Source organism: Lissotriton helveticus, chromosome 2_2, assembly GCF_964261635.1.
Source record: "Lissotriton helveticus chromosome 2_2, aLisHel1.1, whole genome shotgun sequence".
Lineage (NCBI taxonomy): Eukaryota > Metazoa > Chordata > Amphibia > Caudata > Salamandridae > Lissotriton > Lissotriton helveticus.
This window is the reverse complement of record NC_136060.1, coordinates 34,605,404-34,632,033: the sequence shown is the minus strand read 5'-3', so window position 1 is coordinate 34,632,033 and position 26,630 is coordinate 34,605,404. Positions and strand designations below refer to the sequence as shown.

The window sequence follows — 26,630 nt, the reverse complement described above, 5'->3', positions numbered from 1 at the left end:
GAGTAGCTAAGAAGTACTGACCATATAGTGCCAAAATACCATAACACCTTTTCCACAAGGTTAGTGTGTGGTAAACAAAGAGAAACAAACGCTCATGGTCAGAATTACTACACTGTATGATTAAAAAAAAAAGTGATGTAGGAAAACACTTGGCCTGTGGTTTAATTTCACTTACCACTTCATCTCTCTCATCAATATCATCAAACATCGACTGAGAAGTGCTTCGGTCTTCCTCCTGCTTGATCAGTGCCTCATACAGATCACTGACAATGAAGGATGGGTAGTAGCGATCCTTAAGAGTTTCATAAACATCACTCTGAATTTTGTTGAACACCTCTATGCCTTTATTGCCTACAAGACTTTGCTGAATTTCTTTGTAAAGAGATTTTTCCACAGGAATTTCTCGACTTTCCACAAAGTAGTTCTGGTAGATTTCTCCAACTAGTTGAGGTATTTCATTCTGGTTGACAAATAGAAATGAAGCAGTTAATGTTGTTAGTCCAATTAAACGTATTTACATTGTGTCTAATCCAGGCATTTGTAATGAAGTGCCCTAAAGTGTATCAGGCCAATACAACTCTTAATGGGGCACACAAATGTACAGAAAATAAGTAAATGAGCGCAGATAGAAATAATAAAAGAAAGTTAAAATATGTCAAGCGTTTATTATTAATCATCTTCATTATACTCTTTATTTCGGCTAAAAGCCATAAAGGAACAAATAAACATACATACAGAATAAAAACATATAACATTTAAACTGGGCAATTCCCATCGAAGGGCTCAACTGGCAACAGTGCAAGTTGAGATATAGTTCAATACAAACAATACTATCATAAAACAATTGATTGCTACCAGTAAAAGTTATGATAAAAATCAGTGCAGCTAGTGCTTTCTTAAGCACTTTGAAGCAACAGAGGATATACATGTATTGACTTTCTTGGACGGAGCAGTGAAGTGCAGGTGCTACAATCAGATTCAAGAAAATACAAACAAAAAACAATTTGCTAACATCAATAAAACTTAAGATAAAAATCGGTACAACCAAAACCTTCATGGAGCACATTAAGCAACAGAAAATATACATATATTAGCTATCTAGGCCAAGGCAGTAAAGAGCAGGTGCTACGGTAAGGCAGGATTAATTGAGGGACACAACCTCTTGACAAACAGAGGCATTATTTAACTGGCACATCTTTTGCCTGATCCTCATCATTGATTGCAAATATTGTGAAACAGCACAGACAATTGTTTGCCTCGTGTTGTATTTCAGTAGTCAGAGTGCCTTAGTATATTGCGTGACTCCCAAATTCCGACACAGCGGAACCGACCACCTTCTTGTCCATTTCGAGAAGGCTGGGCAGAAGAACAGTGTGCGCTCCTTTGTTTCCTTGTTATCATCACAAGAGGGGCAAGCTCACCTGGCTAGATTGCCTCTCCGAACACACCTATGAGTTAAAGAAGAGAGGGGTAATGTGCTGTGGCGGAATTGGAGGTAAAGCTTCCGGGGATCCGCAGGCTCTATCTTATCTAGAAATCAATCCACCCGGAAGACATCCTTTACCAAAAGGAAGGTATCTGTCAGGGTCACAAAGGAGGGTTGTGCCTACGTTAGGCTTTGTCTATAATGACCATAGTTCCCCTGGATGGTAACAGGGCTGATGTTAGGTCGTCCCACAATATCCTGTTACCTGACTTTTTGAGGGTTTCTCTGACATACTTGCTCCATGGTATACAGCGATAACCAGATAGGCCCAGTATCTCTTCCAACCCCTAGCGATAAAAGAGAAGGTCAGGAGTGGCCCAAATCCTCTTCCAACAGAGGACTGGTATAATACCTACCCCTTCAGGAAAGGGCCTCAGCCTTTGATCGAGTCTACGAGGAAGTAAAAGAGTGCTGACCGGGAGATTCAGCAATTGTTGCAAGAAGCGATTTTCCATGACCATTAAGGCCGAAGAGTCCTTGTGACCCGAGAGCTCTACACCATATAGGGCAACGCCCTGAGTCTGCTGTTTGGAAATCTGTAGCACTAGAAGAATAGGGCAAAACTGGAATCTGTGATACATTTTAACCAACCTCCCAGGGTGTTACTCTAATTTAAGCCTACACCTGTCAATCTGATGACACCAGTCCAACTGTTGGTTGAGAGTCAACCCAAGATACTCAAGCGTATGCACTCGCTCCAGGGGCACGTCCTTGAGCCTGGGATTAGGTCTCGTAGAAGAGCAAGGGTTGAGAACCATAAATTTTGTTTTTACCACATTGATTTCCAAAAGCCATATTAATCAACAACTAGTTCTGAAAGGAAGTCTAACTAAACAAGCACTTAACTTAACGCAAATTATTGGCGGTGACTAACACACAAAAATATAACTTATTACAATACACAAACTGAGATCATGGCATCCTTTGAATCGGGGAAAGACACTCCATTTCTCACTTCTTGGTGTCTCCTTTTTTTGCTAAATCCCTCATTTCTGTTGGTACCAAGAAACTCAAAACGTCTCCTCCATCGCACAAAATCAAAAATCAAATGGTTCCTTTGCATGTGTTCCCGTTTATTAAAAACAAAATAGCAAATTAGAAACAGAGCCCAAACATATGACAAACCTTAAAGCAATAGGATGTTTAAAAAAGTGATTGGAAGTGGAAACAATATAAGGGCTTCAATTTACAACAATGGAAAACATTCTGTGAATTGATAGAGAGAGTCAATGAATATAGTCTTGCAGCCTTCCCCGGCCATACTGAACCAGGCCCAATGGCAGGCCTATAGCGATGAAGCTGGAGTTTAAACAATGGTACAAAAGGGGGTGGTGATGGACGAAGCATCTGAACCAATCAAACACTCACACCCAGTCAACAGATCTGGGTTTAATCCATCACCGTTCTTTAGCCCACTCTGCCACCCCAGTTCAGACATGGGAACAGTCCAGCCCGAACTGCCAAGCCATGCCTTCCCTGGACCGGAAACAAGCTTCCTAGGACCGGTTTCTGGCATTTCAGCCGTCTTCAGCCAGGCTTGCTCGAATCCAGTGGCAAAGTGAGCAAGGGATTCACGTCTGAGCATACCCTGCCAACTTATGGCGAACAAAGCGGTACAAAAGGGGGTGGTGATGGAAGGAGCATCCTAACCAATCAAACACTCACACCCAGTCAACAGATCTGGGTTTAATCCATCACCGTTCTTTAGCCCACTCTGCCACCCCAGTTCAGACATGGCCATATGCAAATCAGTCTGACCCTGTGCCTCCAGGGAACAGTCCAGCCCAAACTGCCAAGCCATGCCTTCCCTGGACCGGAAACAAGCTTCCTAGGACCGGTTTCTGGCATTTCAGCCGTCTTCAGCCAGGCTTGCTTGAATCCAGTGGCAAAGTGAGCAAGGGACTCACGTCTGAGCATACCCTGCCAACTTAGTTTGCTGCAGCTGGCTATTAGGCTATTACAGCATTCTGCTCCATGAGGATGGGATCTGCTAATTTAAAAAAAGCTTTCCCGAGTGACACAGGGGGCTTGAAAACCCCCTGTCGCTCAGCAGCCTTGAACTCCTCTCGGAGCTCGTGCTGTAAATATCTGACTGTTACTGCTGAGCGCACACCCAGGTAGTAACTAACAAACACCAAATATGCATAGCAGTAGCTGTGAAAGAAGGCACATAGCAACCTCCGATTCTTTCATGACTCTGCTAATCTGTTTTTAAGTCGAGCCTCAATCGACCTGTAGTATCCTATTCTATGGTCTCCAGCACACCCACTGATTGCCATTGGTTGTTTCATTTGGTATTTAGAAATGCTGGCTTGTTATAGGTGCATTTCTGGAAATGTCCCTCCACTCAGAGATCATTCTGTTTGGCCATCACACTGTACAGCGTTTGATGGTCCCTCCTCCAGTATGGGCATTGCAGCCTTTACACAGCTTGGTTCCCTCCCACCTCGCTGGTCTAGTTGCACGGGCTTGTAAGTGCTCCTCGTTATTGTTTTTAGTTAGCCTGCCTTGTTTAGAACTCGTGCCCTGTGTACTTATACGAACACAACACTAGTTAGTCTAATACCAACAGCAGTTAAACATATATATTAGAATGTTTCTTTATGAATGTCTGACATAAAAGCATCGTATAAATATTTTCTCTTTGCTAAAAGCGTCATATTTCGCCCGGAAGCAGCGAGGTGTGTTTCTTTCTTTATTATAATGATGGAAATGCAAGAGTGACATCAAGTGGTCTTCTATAGTAACACATGCTATTGTTACCTCAAATGAAGCCAACCACCTGCCTCAGGCAAACGCCTTGCAAGTTATTTAGACTATTCTATATGCAGCGGTCCTCTCTGGGAAGCCAATGGTGAGATCAGACTGACTAGTTCTGTCGTTTGTGAAGCGCCCATTTGTTAGAAAGTCTGCTTTTGACATCAACATCATCTGTTCCATGATACAAAGGTATTTTTTCTGGAATGCAGGATCCAGCTTGCTCATACGTACTCATAGAACTGCAATACCACCTCTCTCTTTCTTGCCCCATACTCTCTTTCTTGCCCCATACTGAGGTACTTTCCCTGAACAAGTATGACCCAGTAATTTGTACTTGTTGTTAATAAATTGTCTCCAACCGTCAATGCCCTATGAAACATACTTTGAAAATCCTTTTGAAGCACCCAAATTGATATTTTTTATTGTCTCCGAAGCGAGCGTACCAACCACCTAAAAGAACCCACTTTAATAGGAAAATGTCACTATGAAAATAGGCAAACATAATTTATGTGACGGTTCGCAAAAAGCTGATAAGGAATGTCCCAAATGATAAATTGCAATTCAGTGGCATCCGATTTCTTGCCACGGTCTATACTGTCCAACATGACCTCCATATTTAACTTTGCTGTCTCAGTAATGTGATTCCCCTGTTCCTGTATTGGACTGTTCTAAACTTATTTGCAATTTTGTATTTCACTACTTCTGCTTGGGAGCTTTTTGTGAAAATCCTACCTTTATTGTTGTTTTATATTTTCTAATGTCACTTCTAAAACAGTCTAGACTGAGCCTGTTGCAGGGCTAGATGAAGAGCGACCCTTGACCCTGTCTCCAGGCAGGTCGCTCCCCATGCCGCACAGCTCCACCTGACTGCGCCCGTGCTCCTGTGCTCCCGACTTCGTTCTGTGGGGGTTTGAGGCCCGCCTCCACCCGCAGGCTACCACCTGCGCCTCATCCCTGGTGGCCAGTGGGCCTTAGGTATGTAGTTGCCACCTGTACTTGTGCCCCCAGAACTCATTTGTATCAGTCTGTATTTGTGCCCCCAGTTCTTGTGACCGCTTGCTTCTATGACCGTTTTTGCTTCACTGTACTTCAGTGCTTGTTGCTGCTTTGCCTTAGCTTGGGCTTGTTTTCCTTCCTGTTCTGCCCGTTCCCTCTTCCCGCCTCTGCATCCTGCCCCCATTGGATCCCTCCCCCCTCCCAGCTGCTCCTCCCTCCCACCTTCCCTTCTTATGGCGGCCGCTGCGCGGCAGTGAGAGCGACCCTTGACCCTGTCTCCAGGCAGGTCGCTCCCCACGCCGCGCAGCTCCACCTGACTGTGCCCGTACTCCTGTACTCCCACTCCTGACTTCGTTCTGTGGGTGTTTGAGGCCCGCCTCCACCCGCAGGCTACCACCTGCGCCTCATCCCTGGTGGCCAGTGGGCCTTAGGTATGTAGTTGCCACCTGTACTTGTGCCCCCAGTACTCATTTGTATCCATCTGTATTTGTGCCCCCAGTTTTTGTGACCGTTTTTGCTTCTCTGTACTTCAGTGCTTGTTGCTGCTTTGCCATAGCTTGGGCTTGTTTTCCTTCCTGTTCTGCCCGTTCCCTCTTCCAGCCGCTGCATCCCCTGCGGCCCCGCCCCTATTGGCACCCTCCCAGCTACTCCTCCCTCACACCTCCCCTTCTTATGGCGGCCGCCGCTGGTGCGCCGATGGCGCGCCAAAGTCAAGCCCATCTGCGCCCGTCCGCACCTGGACCGCGCCCAGCGCCAGAACCCCTGGACCCCTGGACCCCGAAGCCGCCACAACACCAGACTGCACTAAGACTCCAGCACCCTCCACGCACTCAACCCAGGACAAGAACACACCTGCTACCGGGCCACCCCGAAGTGCACCCAAGGGCCCTTCACCTGCCGGAACTGCAGCTTCACCAGCACCCGGCCCGCCAAACCATCAACCAGAGAACCCAATTACCTCCGATGCATCCTCCTTAAGACCTGCTCCGCTCGCAAGCATGCCATCGAACTCTGGGACCTCCTCGACTCAACCACCCCGACGTCGCCTTCCGGATGGAGACCTGGCTGAACACCACCTCGGCACCAGACATCACCATAGCCATCCCGGAAGGCAACAAGATCTCCCGCAGAGACCGCACCAACGGAGTGGGAGGGGGAATCGCCATCATCCACAAGAACACCTTCCGAGTCTTGACCAACAACACCCTCACCACTGCCGAGCACATGCACTTCCAGATCCACACTGACCCCAACACCACCCTCAGAGGTACACTCATCTACAGACCACTTGGAACCCAACCACAGTTCAGCGACACCATCGCCGACCTCATCAGCACCCACGCCCTCGCCTCCATGGACTACATCCTCCTCGGGGACCTGAACTTCCACCTCGAGAACAACAACGACATCAACTCCACCGCCCTGATCGACAACCTCGCCAACCTCGGACTCAAACAGCTTGTGACGACACCCACCCACGCCCCTGGACACACACTGGACCCCATCTTATCCGGAAGTCCCCACATCCCCTTCAACCACACCACCGAACCCCACTGGACCGACCACAGATGCGTCCACTTCACCTTCAGGAAATCCATCACACACCACCGCACCCAACAGATGCCACGCCGCAGCTGGGGCAAGGTCACCGAGTACCAACTGACCACCACCCTCGCCTTAGGATCACCTGCCGACCCCGCCGACCCCACCACCGCCGCCATCAACCTCAGTTGGTCAACGACTGCGCCGACATCCTCGCCCCACTCAGGAGCCCCGCCACCAATCACACCAACAAGAAAGCCACATGGTTCACCGAAGACCTCCGGAACTCCAAGCGCACCTGTCGGAAGCTGGAGAATAGCTGGCTCCGTGACCGAACACCAGACAGCTACACAGCCCACAAGAACGCCACCCACAGACACCACCAACTCATCAGGACCGCCAAGAGGACCGCCTTCAAGGACCGCTTAGACAGCAACGCACACAACAGCAAAGAGCTCTTCAACATCGTGAAAGAACTCTCCAACCCCAGCTCCAACACCAACGACATTCCGCCATCGCAAGACTTGTGCGACTCACTGGCCACCTTCTTTCACGGCAAGATCACCGACATCCACGACAGTTTTAACACTGTCACCCCCACATCCACCGCCGAGACCACCACCCGCACCAGTCGCCTGACAGTCGGGTCCAACGTCAGCGACGAAGACACCATCAAGACCATGAACTCCATCCACTCCGGATCCCCATCTGACCCATGCCCTCAACGTTTTCAACAAAGCCAGCAAAGCCATCGCACCCCATCTCCGGAAAACAATCAACATCTCCTTCGAGACCGCAACCTTCAGGGAGAGCTGGAAGCACACAGAGATCAACGCCCTATTGAAGAAATCCAAGGCGGACCCCAAGGACCTCAAGAACTTCCGGCCCATCTCCCTGCTCCCTTTCCCGGCGAAAGTCACGGAGAAGATCGTCAACAGACAGCTGACCCGCTACCTCGAAGACAACAACATCCTGGACCCATCCCAGTCCGGCTTCCGCAGCAAGCACAGCACCGAGACCGCCCTCATCGCCGCCACCGGGGAAACGACCTTTACGACGACTCATTCACAACGAAGGGCCTGAACCACGACTCCTTAACAACGACTGAACCTGAATCGCCAGTCTTTTAACCACTAATGCATTTACAACTGCCCCTGGCCAGTAGATGGCACTCTTAGATTGTAAATGAAAGATGTATTACTATTGCGCTAAAATGACGGATGGCTGTATTTTATAAGGTTTTGTACAGTAAATGCATTAAAGGTAAAGGCATATTTGCCGTAAAAAAAAAAATTCTTTAAAATGTAAGTATTTTGGTAAGTATTAAAGGTAAGTATTATGTGTAAAATATATATATATATGTATATATATCTCGGCAAGGACAGCACTGTACTAGTCCTATGCTTAAAGACTTTGCTGTATAAATTGCAGAAGACTGTCATTTTCTATCTCGGCGTGGATAGCACTGTGCTAATCCTATGCTTAAAAACTTTGATAGAAAAACAGACATTTGTGGTGAGCAGATCTAGAGTGTCGCTGGTGTTGAGAGTGCTTTTACAGGGGCTGCTTTCCACCTAAACTTGAGAACTACCCAGAGTTCTCTCCTTTTTTGCATAATTTATGCGTCACTCTATGCCTGAAAGGGTTTTGTTCTGACTTAATACTGGGTGCTCCCTTGCGTCTGGACAAAGCTATACCTCTCTGAAGAGCTCTAATTAGAGCGAAACACTGTGTCTGGTGTTGCTTTTACTCATTTCAGGTTGGCTTGAGTTGGTATTTCACTAATTCAAAGCTGTAATATTGTGCCTGGAGTGATAAATGGCTTTTGTAATTTTACAGCTCGGCAAGGACAGCACTGTACGAGCCCTATGCTTAAAGACTTTGCTGTATAAATTGCAGAAGACTTTGTCATTTTCTATCTCGGCGTGGATAGCACTGTGCTAATCCTATGCTTAAAAACTTTGATAGAAAAACAGACATTTGTGGTGAGCAGATCTAGAGTGTCGCTGGTGTTGAGAGTGCTTTTACAGGGGCTGCTTTCCACCTAAACTTGAGAACTACCCAGAGTTCTCTCCTTCTTTTTGCATGTGTATATATATATATATATATATATATATATATATATATATATATATATATATATATATATATATATATATATATATATATATATATATATATATATATATATATATATATATATATATATATGTATATATATATAGGGTTCGTCGCTCCGTACTCCGAAAATTCAGTGCACTCGTGGGCGGGTGCTGTCAGCGGCTCGAAGAACGCCGCAAAACATCGCGCTCATCCAAATCCAATATTCCAGGAAAAAGAAAGGACAGCACTCGAGGGGTACTCGTTACACAGTAGTTTATTGACTACAAGCTCGCCACAGACGCGTTTCAGCCGTTGGCCTTCGTCAGTGTGTGTGAGTTACACACGTTTAACCGGATATATTATATACACCTTACAAAGTATAAAGGACACACCTCTCAGTCGACATCGACAGAGGACTTAAAATCTCCCAATGAGCGCCATCTTGAAATAGTCAATTATAAACAAAGTATCGAGGTGGCTCAGGGTTGAATATTTACAACATTCTCATGCCTTAAATAGGCAGCAATGCCCATATAGGGTTGCAAGTGTATTTTTAAGGGTTTAGGGTGAGTATGGGGTTTTGGATGGCAAGGGTAATATTGGGATTTAAGGTGGGTATGGGTTTTTGGTTGGCAAAGGTACTTTTTACGGTTTGGGTGGGCCCGGGTATTTTTAGGGTTTAAGGTGGGTATGGTTTTTGGGTGGGAAAGGTAATTTTAGGATTTAGGGTGGGTTTTTTGGATTACAAGGGTAATTTTAGGGTTTAGGGTGGACATGTTTTTTGGGTGGCAAGGTTAATTTTAGGATTTAGGGTGGGTATGGGTTTTTGAGATTGCAAGGGTATTTTTAGGGTTTAGGGTAGGGATGGCTTTTTGGGTGGAAAGGGATATTTTAGGGATTCAGGTGGATGTGGGTTTTTGGGTGGCAAGGGTAATTTTAGGGTTTTGGGTGGGTATGGGTTTTTGGGTGGTAAGGGTAATTTTAGGGTGGGTATGGGTTTTTGGGTGATAACTATATTTTTAGGGGTAAGGGTGGGTATGGGCTTTTGGGTGAAAAGGGTAATTTTAGGGTGGGTATTGATTTTGGGTGGCAAGGGTACTTTTAGGGTTTATGGTGGATGTTGGTTTTTGGGTAGAAAAGGAATTTGTAAGGTTTAGGGTGGGTATAGGTTTTTGGGTGGAAAGGGAATTTTAAAGGTGTGGGGTGGGTGTAGGTTTTTTGGGTGGAAATGGATTTTATAACATAATAGTGGGTATAGGTGTGTGTGTGTATATAGTGTTAATACTTACCAATATTCACTTTACAATGCATATGTCTTTAGCATGCATGCCTTTACCACGAAATTCAAGTGTTTTACAGGTACATACAAACCCATTACCCATACATACATGTGTATATATATATATACATATGGGTTTATACTTACCAGTAAAATAGATACATTAAGGGGGTAAAGGCAAGCGAGGTAAAGGCATAGTAGTTGTAAAAGATAGTTGTTGTTAAAACTTTAGTGGTTTAGACTAAGTAGTGGTTAAGAAGTAGTTGTTTAGACTGTAGTTGTTCAAGTGGTAGTTGTTCCATCATACAACCCCGCCACCCACATCAGGATCCTTATGGAAAAAGGAGAAACAGCTGCCCTCATCCTTCTGGACCTATCAGCCGCTTTCGACACCGTCTGCCACCGCACCCTAACAACACGCCTCCACAACGCCGGAATCCAAGAGAAGGCCCTGGCCTGGATCACATCCTTCCTCTCCGGCAGAACCTAGAGCGTCCGCCTCCCACCCTTCTGCTCCAAGACCACCAAGATCATCATCTCCTATGCCGACGACACCCAGCTGATCATCTCCCTCACCAAAGACACCCGCACCGCCAAAGCCAACCTCCACAGAGGAATGAAGGCCGTCGCCGAATGGATAAAGGACAGCAGGTTTTAGCTGAATTCAGACAAGACGGAGGTCCTCATCCTCAGCCTGGGGCGACTGGTGGCCAAGAACAGCCCCAGAACCCACCGACCACGCACGCAACCTGGGGGTGATCCTCGACTCCGCCCTTTCCATGTCCAAGCAGGTCAACGCCGTCTCTGCTTCCTGCTTAAACACCCTCCGAATGCTCGGCAGGATCTTCAAGTGGATCCCCTCCGACATGAGAAAAACCGTCACCCAGGCACTCGTCACCAGCAGACTGGACTACGGGAATGCCCTCTACGCAGGAATAACCACCAACTCCTGAGACGGCTGCAACGCATCCAGAACGCCTCGGCACGACTGGTCCTCGACGCCCCCCGACGCAGCCACATCACACCCCACCTGAGAGACCTGCACAGGCTTCGAGTAAACAAGAGGATCACCTTCAAACTCCTCATCCCCGCACACAAAGCCCTATACAACGCCGGACCAGCATACCTCAACGGTTGACTCAGCTTCTACACCCCCACCCACAGCCTCTGCTCAGCCAACCTCGCCCTCGCCACAGTTCCACGCATCAGGAAAACCACCGGCGGCGGCAGAGCCTTCTCCTACCTCGCTGCCAAGGCCTGAAACACTCCCCCAACCGGCCTACGACAGACCCAGGACCTGCTGGCCTTCAGAAGACTTCTCAAGACCTGGCTTTTTGATCAGTAGCAGCCCCCCCCCCAGCGAATTGAGACCCTCACGGGTATGTAGCGCGCTCTACAAATGATTGATTGATTGATTTCCAATATAGCTCACAAAAATGCTGACTTCTGTGCTACATTTATCCCTTGTCTGTTATATGGTCTAAACAAAAGAGTCTCTGGACTGTCAAGTTTTTCCTTCGCTTTTTGGATTTGTGACATCTAGAACCGATGCAAAACTTACCATGAGATTTCCAGAACTGCTAACAAAAGTGCAGACAAGACTTTCAAAACTGCACTCGGTGCTCCATGCTTCATATGTAGCCTCCCAAACTGCACACAATACTCAGTACTCAAGATAAGTTTTACAGATCTGACCACTATAATCCACATGGGAAAATAAGACTACCAACTCTGTGTGGCCTCCCAGAGGACCTGCAGTGCTCCTAATGTATTTGCATGCATTTGATTAAATACTTCAAAGAAGGCCTTTACAAGTGCACAATATATTCCATACTAGCTGGTACTGTATATGTGCGATCCAAAATATATACTCTAGAACTGGACAGAATACACCCCAAAGCCTCAGGAACTAGTCACAGTACTTCACAGGACCTCCAGAAGTAAGCACACTACTCCAACTTTTGGCTCTGGAACCACATTTAATACTCCGAGTGAGGCTTATAGAACTAGAAAAAAAATCATATGAGGCTTCTAGAACTGAATTCAGTCCTTAAATTGCAGCCTCTACAACTAGATTGAGTATTCCAATAGAGGCATTCAGCTGGCCACAATACTTCATACATAACCCAGAGAACCAACAACTATGAGGCCCTGCAAATAGGTACACTACTCCTTAAGTGACTGCCAGGCTTTACTCAGTATTCCAAATTAGGCTTGACTTGCGATTTTATTTTTGATCAAATCTACCCATTTCCATTCTCTTCACTGCTCAATCCCTTGTTTCATACTATATTTTTTCTCTTTTTCTGGATCATCATGAAAAATGTCTTTAAAAATACTCATGAGTGCTGACGTAATGTTGATCCACTGGAGAGCAGACGCAATGAGACTGATTTCTGATAATCCCCGACACTCAACATTACACATCGGTTACGCAGGCATGAGTGTTTACAACTGCTTAATAACATGTCGCTAGGCTGGCGGTACCTATGACTGACCAGATACGTATTTCCAACGTATGTGGTTAAGACAAATGAAGTGCATTGTTATCCAGCACAATTATATAGAAGAAAAGAAAAAGTGTGCGTTTACAGCTTAAATTAGAACACATTTTCTATAAATTCTCAAGTATCTTCCTCATCCAAGTGAGTCTGGCATGCGGTGTAAAATCTGCACTTCTACATCAGCAGCAGTCTCTCAGTGCATTAGCAGCTTCACCCCAGAGTTCTAATGGATTACAGTGGTAATATTCCATATTCCTGGCAAAAGGCCAACTAAGGCACTCCTAAACACCATTTTCCTGTAACTGAAGTCGTTGGTTTTAAATACTGTTCTATGGAGCAGGCTGAAGTAAATAAGCAGTGAAAAAACGGAAAAATACAACTACTATTCAAGCATTAATTAGATAAACAGATGGCAGTTGCCCCATGGCCCGACGTTTCTAGCAGGCACCCATCATACTACTGGCTATGTGGGTTGGGGTCCCAGGCCTCTTCAAGGCTAGGGGAGGGGGCCGCTCGCCCACTCCTTTCCCATTGCTAAAATACCAGCCCAAGGAATAGGGTCCTCGAGGAGGGATCGCAAATCGCCCTCCCCTTAGTAAATGGTCCTGCCTGGGCTACAGGATACCCGTGTCTGAAGAGGCTCAAGGAGAGTGGCGGCACTACCCCACCCTATTAAATAAAGGTTGCCACTCCCCATGCCCTGGCCTACCTGAGAGGGAGGGAGGGTTTAAACAAGTGGGAACCCATGCTTTTTTTTAAAAATAAATACAACTATATTCCTGTGGAACCAAGGATCTCTCTTTCTGACAAATTTGGTGGAATTATGTTCAGACATTTTGGCTGTAGCTGTGTCTAATTTTCCTATGGAAAAATGAACTTGATAAACGTATATTATGACCCCTCCTTTTTCTCGGCCCCCGCTTAACGGTTGACCCGAAAAGTTCCAGGAAGGAGCTGAGGTGGAAGGTGTTTTGAAGATTTGTCAAATGGCGCCAAACTTATAAGCAAACAAAACAATGCTTTTCCTATGGAAACGTGGTGATCGCCACCGAGTAACATATATATTTATTTATTTAAGGGCGAAAAACTGTTAATGAGAGAAAGCCCTAAATCAAGCATCCGATTTCCTCATCGGTTTCCTCGGACTATTCATGCTCTGTGTTGTAATACTGCTTTAATTTTAGAACGGTTGTATTTTGGTAGTGTTAGACCTGGCTCTTTTAGCATGTTTCCCCTGTCTTTTTGCTTTCTGGCCTCCTGTTTTTATGGTATGTTGGACTGTTTTGCTGGTTTAGTGCTTCTGCGCACTTTATCACTGCTGTTCAAAGTTAAAGTGCAAGTGCTCCTACTGTAAATTGTGGTTATGGATTGGCGTGTCCATGTTTGGCTGATTTGATTGACTACTATGTCCCTAGTATAGAGCACTGTGTGTGCCCAGGAACTGTACATCAAATGCTGCTAGTGGGCCTGTAGCACTGATTGTGCCACCCACACATGCAGCCTTTCAAAGGTGTCTCAGACCTGCCACTGCAGTGTCTGCATGCAGTTGTTACTGCCATGTCGACCTGGCAAGTGCCCCCAATTGCCAGGCCCTAACCTTCCCTTTTCTTACATGTAAAGCACACCTCAGGTAGGCCCAAGGTACCCCCATGGGCTGCAGTGTATGGGAAAGGTAGGACATGTCCTGGTGTGTGTGACAAGTACTGATAGTGAAATACTGCCAATTTCGTTTTTAACTATGGACAGGCTCTCTGTCCCATAAGCTAACATAGGAGTTGCTGTGTAATCTCTTACAAGCCTACCTTTCCATTAGGACAAGATAGGGGGAAATACATATTTTAGTAAAGATAATTGTATATCATGTATGTGAAAAAAGTGGGTATTTTATTGTCTAACAATTCGGTGTGCCTCTGCTGGTTTGTGTATTGACTGTCTGGTTTTAGAGTGCAGAGACTGGGGATGTGCATTCACTGCAAACAGCCACAAGGGAGGTTGAGGTATGTGCTGCCATTTGTGGGTAACTCCTAGTTGGACTGAATAGGCCTGGTCTGCATTTAGAGTGGTGGGAGGAGTTTTCACTAACATCTGAATAGGCAGTGTCTCCTCTGCACAATGCTGTCGCCACCTCCTGTAGTTAAGCTGGGCCAGAGAGGTTAGAAGTGGTTAGGACTGGGCTCAAAGAACCTTGACACAAAGAACAACAAGCATTTGCAATGCAATAGGTCTCACATTAGGAAAGTTTGAGCTATTAGTATTGTAAATGACAAATTTTTTATTTATGTGTTGGTTTTTGAGAATAGCGAAATGAATAGCTTTGTCTTTTATAATGCCAATAGTTTTAACTTTCGCAAATGTGACATCTTTAGCATTTGTAATGCAATAGGTGTGGTATTTACATGACTTAGATGTATTGATATTACAAAGAACAATGGCTTTTATTTTTTTAAATAATTAATACTTAAATAAAAGTGATTGGAGTTTATAATGGCACTAGCTTAAATTTTTGTACATAACTTTTGGGAAGATTATGTTCATTGTATTTTATTGTGACGAAAATCCAAGAACAGAAGTGAAATATGAACTTTTTTTGGTGACATTTGTAATAAAGCGTGAAACATTGAGATAACATATTTGAACCAGTTGTTGCATACCAGACTTCAACATCAGCCAATCGCGTTGATAAAGAGGTTTTAATGCGCACGATTCCAACGATTGCAAGTTGTGTACGATCGAATTTTGAGCAATATCTTCCTGTGACGTGCAGCAAGTTTTCCCTGTTGCAAAACACGATAATGGATGCCTATATAATGCGATATGTAATATTGCTCCGAGCGCAGGCGGAACCTATGAACCGCCCTCCACCCCGCTCCCGCCAGCAAATCCAGCTCAGAGGAGAGGCGGCCTGCTGTGACCGCGGTGGCTGGGACACGCTAGTAGCCAGAAGGAGGCGTGCTCGCGACAGGCTGGGGAGCGCGCGCACAGGTTCCAGGCAGCGACGGAGGCCTGGCGCGCACCGCCTCCCTGTGCTGTGTCGCGCGTCGTGGGTCTCGTCCCCTTTTCCTCTTCCCAGTGTGTGCACCGCGGGGGCCTGTTTCCTACGCTGGGGGCCTGCAACCGCCGCTCCCTGCGATGTTGGCGGAGGCTGGCGGGGATGCGCCCCCGCGCCTAACCAGTAAGTACCGATTCGGGGGTATGGCAGATCTCCCGATGCATGGGGCGGGGGTGTGTGTCTGTGTGTGCGTGCAGGGGGGTTAGGGGGCGGCGGCGTGTGTATGCGTGCCTGTCTGTATGTGTGTGTGTGTGTGGTGGGGGGCGGCAGCGTGTGTACGTGTGCCTGTGTGTGTGTGTGCAGGGGTGTGGGGGCTGGCTGTGTGCGCCCAGGAATTTGAGGCACGAGATGGGCACGGCGCTGTGCGCGCCCACGAGGTGAAATCTGCGCTTGTGCCCCTCTCGTGTCTACATTCCCAGAAACGGGCAGCAATAGGTCTCAACCTAAAAAGTAAATGTGGCATAAATATTGGGGCCCTGACCCCAGGACTTTAGAACTCTTTTGGATCAAGGAACCTTCCAAGACGAAGAGCTGGAGACGCTGTGTGGAGGAACTACCACTTGGCTGTGTGCTTTGCTGTGTTGGCCTGCATTGGTTGCTTCTGTCTTAGGCAGAGAAAGCATTGGACTGAACTTTCTGCAACTTCTTCGTTTGAGTTTCTTCAAGGGCTTGGGTAGGGCTTGCCCCCTGTGTAAGAAGTCTCAGGAACAGCAAAGACTTCAACTTCATCTGCTACCAGCACTGGGAACTGTGTGTTTTTTGCTGAAACAAAAATAAAGCATAAAGCAACGTCGACGCTGCCGGCTCAGTGTCCTGAAGGCACCGCAGAGGACACGGACACCCTGGCCTCACCCACGCCACCGAGCTGCTGCTTGTACCTTGACCTGTGGGCACCGCACTTCGCACAGCCTCGCTTCACACCCCCGCCCTGTTATCCCCAACGAATACGCTTCATGCCAATATCGATGCCGCCGCTTGCACCGAGGCTTTTGAGGGCACCGCTAGTAAGTTATACGACACACTACCCAGTCCCACACCACAGTCTTGGTGTACAGCCGCAATCAACCCCAGTTTGTCAGCCAATGACAGCGCTTCAGCAACGACGACATCGCTGCTTGCACCGTGACCCGCTAGCGCCCCCCCCCCTCACACAGCTCTGGTCTCACTGACGCCGCTGAATGCCATCACGGAGCCGCTGCCTGAGGGCACTGTATGATGCACCACTGCACTTCGCACCACAACCCGGGCGCCCGCCGCACTGTATTGCTTATATTAAGATTTCTGTAATAAATCTTTAAAACTTATTTCCCTTGATCTAGAACTCAATTATTGAGTGGTCTCATTTACTATTTGACTATTTGATTCTTAGCCTGCTAATTTGGTGGGTTAATGTAACAAAGGGTGGTGCCTCTTGCCGCAAGATCAACGGAAACGCAGAGCTGAACTGCAAGAGATAAAATCTGAGGTGTCTGGATCACTGAGGTTATACTGAAATTGGTCTTGGTTCAAATATGTCGCTCATCATCATTCTTACAGTGATGACAGGCACTTTGCGGTACAGTTGAATTGACCCTTGGCAAACACACGTCTTTGGGTGAGTCATGTACATTTGTTGGATAAATCAATACAGCATATTGCGAGGTTATTTTGTTACAGCAAAGAGTCTTGTCATACCAGTATATGTACCAATACATTACTAATTTTGCCATCATATTGTGCTAACTTTTATTCATTTTTTATTTTGGTTCTCATAGTTTTCGAGTCCTCGCTGCCTTACTTTCAAGTACCTGGAGAACCACTAATTTGCTAGAAAACTAGTTTAGCAAACTGGTTTTGAATACGATTCTAACTCGAGCACTGTTTGGATTAGGAAAGAGACACCATTTTCAAACACCTTCTGGTATTCAAGTCACTTCCTCAAGAGGAGTTAGACGAATATGAGGAAGCTCTTAAAACATAGGAAATACATTTTGACACCCAAAAGAGTTTAACAGTCAAGATTTGGGAGGTAAGATCTAGAGAAACTGGGGATTCATATGTTGCTGTGCTGAAGGTGTTGGCAGCCCCAAGTGAAAGTGAAAATGTCATTGAGGAACTTTGTGACTACGTAGTAGTAAGCTGCTGTGACAAACAAATTCAAGAGAATTCTTTGACGTATAAACATACTAATAATGCTAGAGTCAGCAGAAGTGGCAAATAGTACAGAAAATTAAAAAAAATATTAAACAAAAATGTGACTAACAATTTGTGTGAGTACAGCGTGCAGATAATGGTGCAAACAAGTATCAAATGAGAAGAAACCATGATGAATCCGAAACTAACTGGTGAATTGGAGAATTGTTAGAGGTGTGGACATGACTAATTGAAAGTTTTGTGCAGCAGTTAAAAAGGAAAGCATGAAGTGTGGATTAGTTGGGCATTTTGCCCATGAGTCCTTCAGTAAACAAAAAATCCAAAGTGATTAGTGTGAGAGATGAAAACATTACACAGGATTATGGGAAACTTGGCTCTTACTAGCAGCTGTTCCGATTAAGTACATATGGCTGGTTAAAAAGAATGCAGGTATTATATTGCAGGAAGTTATGGTTGAAGACACAGCCATGAAGTTGATTGTTTGTTTCAGTTCTACATAATAGTATTTTGCCAAGGAAAATGTTTGGGAAATATTGGGAAGGTAGGAAATTCAACAGCAACAAGTTAAAGAAGAATGTGAAGTCTGTCAAAAAAGATGATAAACAAACGCACAGGCACCCACCTCAACGACAATCATCTCCTCGACACCACTCATTCTGGATTCAGGCCCAACCACAGAACAGAGACCACCCTCATCACTGCCACAGACGAGATATGGATAATCATGGTCATCGGTGACCCCGAGGTCCTCGTCATACTGGACCTTTATGCAGCCTCCAACACCATCTCCCATCCCATTCTCATCCAATGACTGCATGAAGCCAGCTTCATCCAAAGACACACGCTTTGCTGGATGTGCTCCTTCCTGACAGGCCATAACCAGCCGGTCAGCATGGCCCCCTTCACCTCAGACACTGTCAACCTTATCTGCGGAGTTCCACAAGGGTCCTCACTCAGCCCCACTCTGTTTAACTCCTACATGACACCACTTGTCAGCATCATCAGCGCCCACGGAATCCACATCCCCAGCTCATACTCTCCTTCTCCGACAAGATAGCAAACACCCAGAACAATTACGCCGCTTGCATGACCAAAGTCGCCAGACGGATGAAACCCAAATACCTTAAGCTAAACACAGACAAGACAGAAGTAGTAATGTTTAGGAAAGACACTTCGCTCTGGGACTACGCCTGGTGGCTTGCCGCACCTGGACCCACAATCCCTCTTGGTAGCCAACACAAAGAACGTCAGAAAAGTAATCGACAACCAACCCACAATGACCTGCCAAGTGAACGGAGTATGCGTCTCATGCTTCCACACACTCAAGATACTCAAGAGGATCTTCAAATGGCGGCCCTCCCAGCACTCACAGAAGTGTCACCCAAGCCATCATCACCAGCAAGCTAGACTACAGCAACACACTCTATGCTGGAATCAGTGCTCAATTGACCAAGAGACTCCAGATCATACAAACTTCAATGGCCAATGTCAAACTCCCAGGCTGAACTTACATCATCCTGCACCTCCATGAGCTGCACTGGCTCCCAATTCACAAACGAGCAGTCGTCAAATTCTCCAAACACACACACAATGCTCTACACAACACTGGCTCTAAGTATCTCCACATAAACTTCCACAAACCGACAAGACACCTCAGTTTAGCTGGATTACATCTCGCATGCACCCCCTGCATATGCAGGACCAGATCCGGCAGTCTTGCCATCTCCTACCTCGCTCCTAAAACCTGGAACAATCAGGGCCTGCACATCAGAGCCGTCTCCCCAGTACTTGAATACCACATGAAAATAAAGACCTGACACTACACATAGCCTCGGCCCATACAGCTCCTGCTTTAGCGCCAGAACACCCTATTGGTTGAGTTGCGATCCATACAAATAAATATAATATAACAAAACCCACCCTAAGCTGTCAGACCAGCCCTTCATGTACTGCCTGTTTTTTTTATCAAACAAGGTTTTTGGCATCCAATTGTGTACGAATCATGCCATCAAAACTTCAGTATATTGCTTAACTGAGTTCTTATCATTAAAATCCAGACAATGCTCATTCTATAAGGAAAGTTGGGAGTGCAATTATTCCATGCACGTTACAGAATAAATTCTGAAAGACTGCCCTAGCAGACAGAGCATCAGTCCTAGTACTTTGTGAAAGGTATGCAGAGAAGGGCAGGTTGTAGAGGTGCATATTCTCCACAAACTAAGATGTTTATGAAAGTAGCAATAGCTACTTTCGACCTAATGCAATTAGTCCTTCTCCTCTCAGGGAAACACTCAGTGTCCAATTCACTAAAAATGAATTGCACAATTCTAACAATCAGCCAGATGCACAAAGGTGCAATGCCAAATTACAATCAGATCTGCACCATAATTGGTCAGCAACACCAGTGTGCACCAGTATAAGATAAACACTAGGGGGCAATATCAGCCTCTCTTTAGCTTCCTCTTTCTATTCGATGTCTTCATTTGATTCAATGTTTCTCCATGGCCGAATTTTTTAGCAAAGCCTACAGGAATTTCTCCAGGACAATCTCTACTAGATAAGTTTACTTTTTTGTATATAGGACAGCAGACAGATATTCTTTCACAAGCCTTTTATTCCATCCGGCATTTTTCCGGTGGACTGAAGCCCTTGGAGGCGAGTTTTGAAATCCCAGGGCTGCTCCTGGTGCCCGTCACTTTCCCCAGCGCCCCGAAAGTAATTGCTGCAGGCACAGGATGGCTTCAAGAGAGAGAGAGAGAGAGAGAGAGAGAGAGAGAGAGAGAGAGAGAGAGAGAGAGAGAGAGAGAGAGAGAGAGAGAGAGAGAGAGAGAGAGAGAGAGAGAGAGAGTGAGAGAGAGTAAGACCGGAAGGGGGAAGTAGAGAGAAAATGATCAGAAAGGAAAAAGAAAGGGAGGGGGGAGATAGTATGATGGATGGAAAAATAGGTTGCACGAGGTGATAAAGGGAGCTGGTTTGAGCATTTGTGCGTGGGCTGCTTTTAGCTCCTCAGTCCTGCCCTGTCTTTTATTAGGATTGGACTTTCACTCCCTTCCAGATGACAAAGTCTGAGTCATGATCTACAACAGACTTCTTCAGGAAGTGACTGGACAAAGTGGGTTATTTAATTCTCTGACAAAGTTTGCAAAATTCCTGGTGTGCTGTACCATAGGTAACGTCTGTGAAAACTCAGGGACTTTTTTCCAGGTGCTGTATGGCTAAGTGGAATAACAAACATGACTGGGTTTTCTACAAGACATTCTGCTCGGGGCCCACTCCGCACTGCTTAACTTCCACAGCTGCGCTATATACTCCTTTATTTCTCCCCCACCTACACACTAATCTACTATTCCAACTCCACAATAACTAGGGTATTTTTGAAAATCACTACATCACAAGAAGTACAGATGTAATATAAAAATCTAGAATATTAGGTTATTTGCTCCCTACGCAAACCTTCCGTCTGCTTGTGTCTTGTTTTATCCTTCTAAGAACAAGATTTTAAGACACTAAGGGCCAGATGTAGGTAAAACTTTTTTTCCGATTCTTAAATACCGACTCATACCGAATCGGTAAACGGGATGTAGGTAAAATTCCGATAAATGTTACCGATTCGGTATCATTCGGAATATCCAATCGGTATTTACCGAATCGGTATTTACTGATTCGGGAAATACCGAATCGATAATTCACATTCATTCACATGGGCCTTCAGACCCATAGGAATGAATGGGATTTACCGATTCTGCATCTTCCGAATCGGTAAATACCAATTCGGTATTTACCAAAACGGTAAATACCGAATCGGCAGTTTGAAATTGACATGTGAGCCTGCTAACCAATCAAGGACACCCTGCACACCCCACAACCAAGGCCCAGAGTAACCAACCAATCAGAACGAAGCACCCCTCCCCAGAACCTGGGAGTGGCCACACCCATGCAGGTGCAGAGCAACTGAAAAAACAGAAGAGCAGAGGTGAGAGGAGCTGACTATCCAGAGCAAAGCAGTGAAACAGAATGGAGTCTCAGGAAGGGCAAAAGGATGGTGGTGAGCGCAAAAGAAAAATTAAGTTCAGCCCAGCAAAACTGCAGGTGCTAGTGGAACAAATTGTGAGTCACTACACCCAAATATTTGGCAAACAGTCTCTGCATGTTGCAGAGTCTGTTAAGAGAAACATATGGCTTGGCATACAGGCAAAGGTCAATGCAATTGGGGTGACGCACAGGGAGATAGACGACAAAGAAACGATGGTACGACCTGCGCATCATGACCAAGAAGAAGATTGCTGCCCAAACAAAGGAGGCTGGTGTGACAGGAGGTGGTAGAAACAAAGCACCAAAACTGACTGAGCTGGAGGAGTTAGTGGAATCAACCCTGGAGCCAGAATGCATCCATGGGATAGTAGACTTGGACAGTTCAGCAAGAGCAACAAAGAAACAAGGTAAGATGCTTGGACCCTAATCCAAACCCATTACCCTGAACCCTTTCCCCACTGTGCATTATCATTACACTCCTGAACAGCTGTTACTGGGTGCCAGCAATGCATCATGGGAGACGTAGTCATAGTTACATACAAGCAATGCATACACCATACTATTCAGCAAGGCATGCCACACACATCTCCAAGCACACAATGTACACTAGGCAAATGTGTGTGAAAAATTTATTTCAAAAGTACACACAAGTGAACAACACCATTGATCCTATGTCCATATGTTTTCACAGGAGAGTCCTCACGCAGTACAGCACCAGCAAGGGAGGAGAGTGCACCAGCAACTAACAGAAAAGAAAAAGAGAAACAAAGCAAAGGTCATAGCGCTGTAGAAGGAGGCAACAAAACATCCCTGGAAGCCTCAACACCTGAGCGAGCCACAACACCTGTGCCGCAATCCCCCCCTATTGTTTGACCCCCTGAGTTTGAACCCACACCGCTTACACCAACACCAACGTCCAGGTCGTCCATGCAGGGAAGGGCAAGTAGGCCTGATCCTGGATACCTCAGATGAGGAGGAGGATGAGGAGGAGGGCGATAATCAAACCGTTGCACCTGTGGCTGACAAGGCCAGGCCGCAGATTACAGCAGGCGCTGCGCGTACCAGTGTCCTTGGCAGAAGGGCACGTGAGGGTGGCGAGGGGCAGGAAGGAGAGAGCGTCTTCTGTGGCCTGGAGGCCTCAATGGTGAAAGTACAGCGCCTGCAGGCTAAGGCAATGTTGGCCGTGCACAGGCAGGTGCGCAGCATAAACTACAAACTGTCACACATAGACAAGGGAATAGGCAACATTGCTGGTAGCTTGGAATCAATTGCCAAGGGGATGTCAGACATCTCAACATACATGGGTGTACTGTCTGATAAGTTGGACAGGGACCATCTAGAGTGTCGAAGGGAGCGGCAGTGTATGTGGCAGCAGTCCAAGGCACTTAACCAATTTGCAACATCTACATCACTACTGTGCCGCCGCTCAATAACCATGCAGGATGCAATAGTGCACTGCTGCACAGACTGGGGCATGGGAAGAGTGACCTCTGCGATGGAGCATATGCTCACCACTCAAACAGGCACTGCTGGTGACACAGGTGTGGAGGAGACAGAAGGGTCCACCAGCAGTAGTGGCTCCAGCACACCTGTACCAGAGGTGCGCAGGAGCTGCAGGCGCTGCAATGCTGAGTCAGGCCCCAGCCAAGATATGGAAACCCAGCCACGTAAATCCCGCAATGTAGTGCGTGGCCATAAGCATTGAACATTGCCTGAACTCCACAGGACTGCTCACAGTGACGGCAACTGAGCACACGCAGTCATGGACACGGACATTGATGGACAATGGCTTATATTTCTTTACATGATGTAGTGATTATTAAACTACACTCTTCAGACACTATACCTGTCTGTGTGTCATACATTACCTAGAAATATCGACGTGTGATCTCTGCCCGTCTCAATCTACCATCTGTTGCTGCTGCTCCTGTTGCTTGGGGCTCTGCCTGTTCTTGGTCATCATCAATGTCCTCGTGATGTGTCATCTCCACCCCTGTGCCTTCTTTGGTGGCAAGATTGTGCAACATGGCACAAGTCACTATTATCTTGCAGCACAGGATGGGGGTGTACTGCTGTGCACCACCACTCTTGTGAAGGCAGCAGTACCTGCTTTTGAGTAGTCCAAATGTGCGCTCCACTACGTTGCGAGTTGACCTGTGAGCCACATTATAACGCTTCTCACTCCTGGTAGTTGGATTGGGGTAGGGTGTGAGCATAAAGGAACGCAGGGCATATGCACTGTCGCCTATGGGGGAAAATAGAGCACCATTAGTCACATATGCATCACACATACATCTGCCATGACTATCAGGTTGTGTCACTGTTGTTTACCTAGCAGATATCCATCGCCAAATTCTCCAGCAACAAGCCGTGTGTATATCCCACTATTCTGGAAGATGTAGGAGTCATGGGTACGACCTGGAAATTTGGCTACTATGTCTGTGATGATGTTGGCAGCATTGCACATCACCTGCACATTGATGGAGTGCGTTGACTTACGGTTTCGGTAGATGTGTTCAGTGGCTGCAGGTGGACAGAGTGGAATGTGGGTGCCATCTATGCAGCCTATCACATGAGGGAAGTGTGCCAGTTGATAGAAATCAGTTTTTGTTTTTGCAAGTTCCACAGGTGTGTCAGGGAACCGGATGTAATGTTCCATTCTCTGAGTCATGGCCTCCAGGAACTTCCGGAAAAAACGTGATAGGCAGCTCTGGGACACACCACCAACTGCAGCAATCACACTCTGGTAACTCCCAGAGGCAAGCAGGTGTAGGCTACAGAGCACCTGCACATAGGGGGGGGGGATGGCGTGGGCCCTGGGTGTTGGGTGATCCAGGTATGGGTAGAGGTCCCTAATCAAGTCCAGGATGGTTCTGGGGTGCAGCCTGTACCTCTGCAGTATCTCTGGCTCAGTCAGTTGAAATAGGGTGATCCTCTGCCTGTAGACCTGCTCCTCTCTCATCCAGACCCTCTCTCCTGCTGCCTGTAGCCGTAGCCGCCTCGCAATGACATAAAATGCCGCCATTCTTGCAGTACTGTTGCATTTTGGGGCCCTTTGTATAGGCTGCACCTGGTTACCCAAAACAATAGAGGAAGTGAAGAGGTGTTGATAGAATCACCCTCCAATCTGATACGTATAAACAAAGAGATTCTATCAAAGTGTAGTGATTTTTATTATTTTTATTTATTTCTGTGCGTGTTAAAAACTAATAAATGAGCTCTCTCTTCGGGTGGTAAAGATGAGAGCACAGTGTGCTTTTTAAAATACCCCTCACACACTAAAAAAATCCAATAGTGTCATGCTTCATCATTGGGGTCTTCCCGTCCCTCTACGGGGCGGGGCGTGCTACGACCTGACCGACTACGCGGGAGCACTAGTATAGTGACAGGACTATGTGACAGTGCAAAAGTGGGTGATGTCAGTGAAGTGTAGGGACCTAATAATGTGTGGGAATAAAAAAGGTTAAAAATCCTCTGGCTAGTGGAAAAAAACAATTTATTCACTTCCCTAGCTGGGGACGTTAAGAAGGGGGTTTTGAGGTAGAGCGATTCGCTACAACCTGGTCTACATGTTTCGTAGGCAGTCCCCTACTGCCTACTCATCAGGACCTTCTAATGGTCCCTACTAGAACAGAGCTCAGTTGCTAAATGTAATAAGCCTGTCGTCCTAAAAACTAGCAGTAAAAATCCACTGCTAGTTTCTGCTTCAGGGCATGAGCTGGCCCTCTGTAAGCAAAAGGTATCAAAAATAATGACCTGATTGTGGTCTTGCTGTTGCGCAAAAGATATGCCCCATGAGCTGGCACTCGGTAGGTATTCACCGCGGCGTCATTGACCGCTTAATCATTAAGCCTTACTTCTACCACGAGGCGCACCTCGTGGTAGAAGTAAGGCTTAATGATTAAGCGGTCAATGACGCCGCGGTGAATACCTACCGAGTGCCAGCTCATGGGGCATATCTTTTGCGCAACAGCAAGACCACAATCAGGTCATTATTTTTGATACCTTTTGCTTACAGAGGGCCAGCTCATGCCCTGAAGCAGAAACTAGCAGTGGATTTTTACTGCTAGTTTTTAGGACGACAGGCTTATTACATTTAGCAACTGAGCTCTGTTCTAGTAGGGACCATTAGAAGGTCCTGATGAGTAGGCAGTAGGGGACTGCCTACGAAACATGTAGACAAGGTTGTAGCGAATCGCTCTACCTCAAAACCCCCTTCTTAACGTCCCCAGCTAGGGAAGTGAATAAATTGTTTTTTTCCACTAGCCAGAGGATTTTTAACCTTTTTTATTCCCACACATTATTAGGTCCCTACACTTCACTGACATCACCCACTTTTGCACTGTCACATAGTCCTGTCACTATACTAGTGCTCCCGCGTAGTCGGTCAGGTCGTAGCACGCCCCGCCCCGTAGAGGGACGGGAAGACCCCAATGATGAAGCATGACACTATTGGATTTTTTTAGTGTGTGAGGGGTATTTTAAAAAGCACACTGTGCTCTCATCTTTACCACCCGAAGAGAGAGCTCATTTATTAGTTTTTAACACCCACAGAAATAAATAAAAATAATAAAAATCACTACACTTTGATAGAATCTCTTTGTTTATATGCACCTGGTTACCACCTGCTTTCAATCCATGGTAAATACAGACTCTTAAATACCGAATTTCATTGGATTCAGTATTTTTTCCCTTTCCTACATCTCGATGGCCCTTTTTTACCATTTCTTATTTTCCGAATCGGTA

The 26,630-nt window shown here is 46.3% G+C and overlaps 1 protein-coding gene across 2 annotated transcripts in view; it reads right to left on the bottom strand.

Annotated features, from left to right (window-relative positions):
* The window catches only part of SNX25 (sorting nexin 25), a 1,269,225-nt gene that overhangs the window by 210,274 nt on the left and 1,032,321 nt on the right, over positions 1-26,630 (bottom strand). For both annotated transcript variants that reach the window (XM_078678040.1, XM_078678039.1), the window contains one exon: positions 176-460. In XM_078678040.1, the coding sequence (XP_078534166.1) occupies positions 176-460 (285 nt within the window). The remainder of the gene's footprint in view (positions 1-175; positions 461-26,630) is intronic.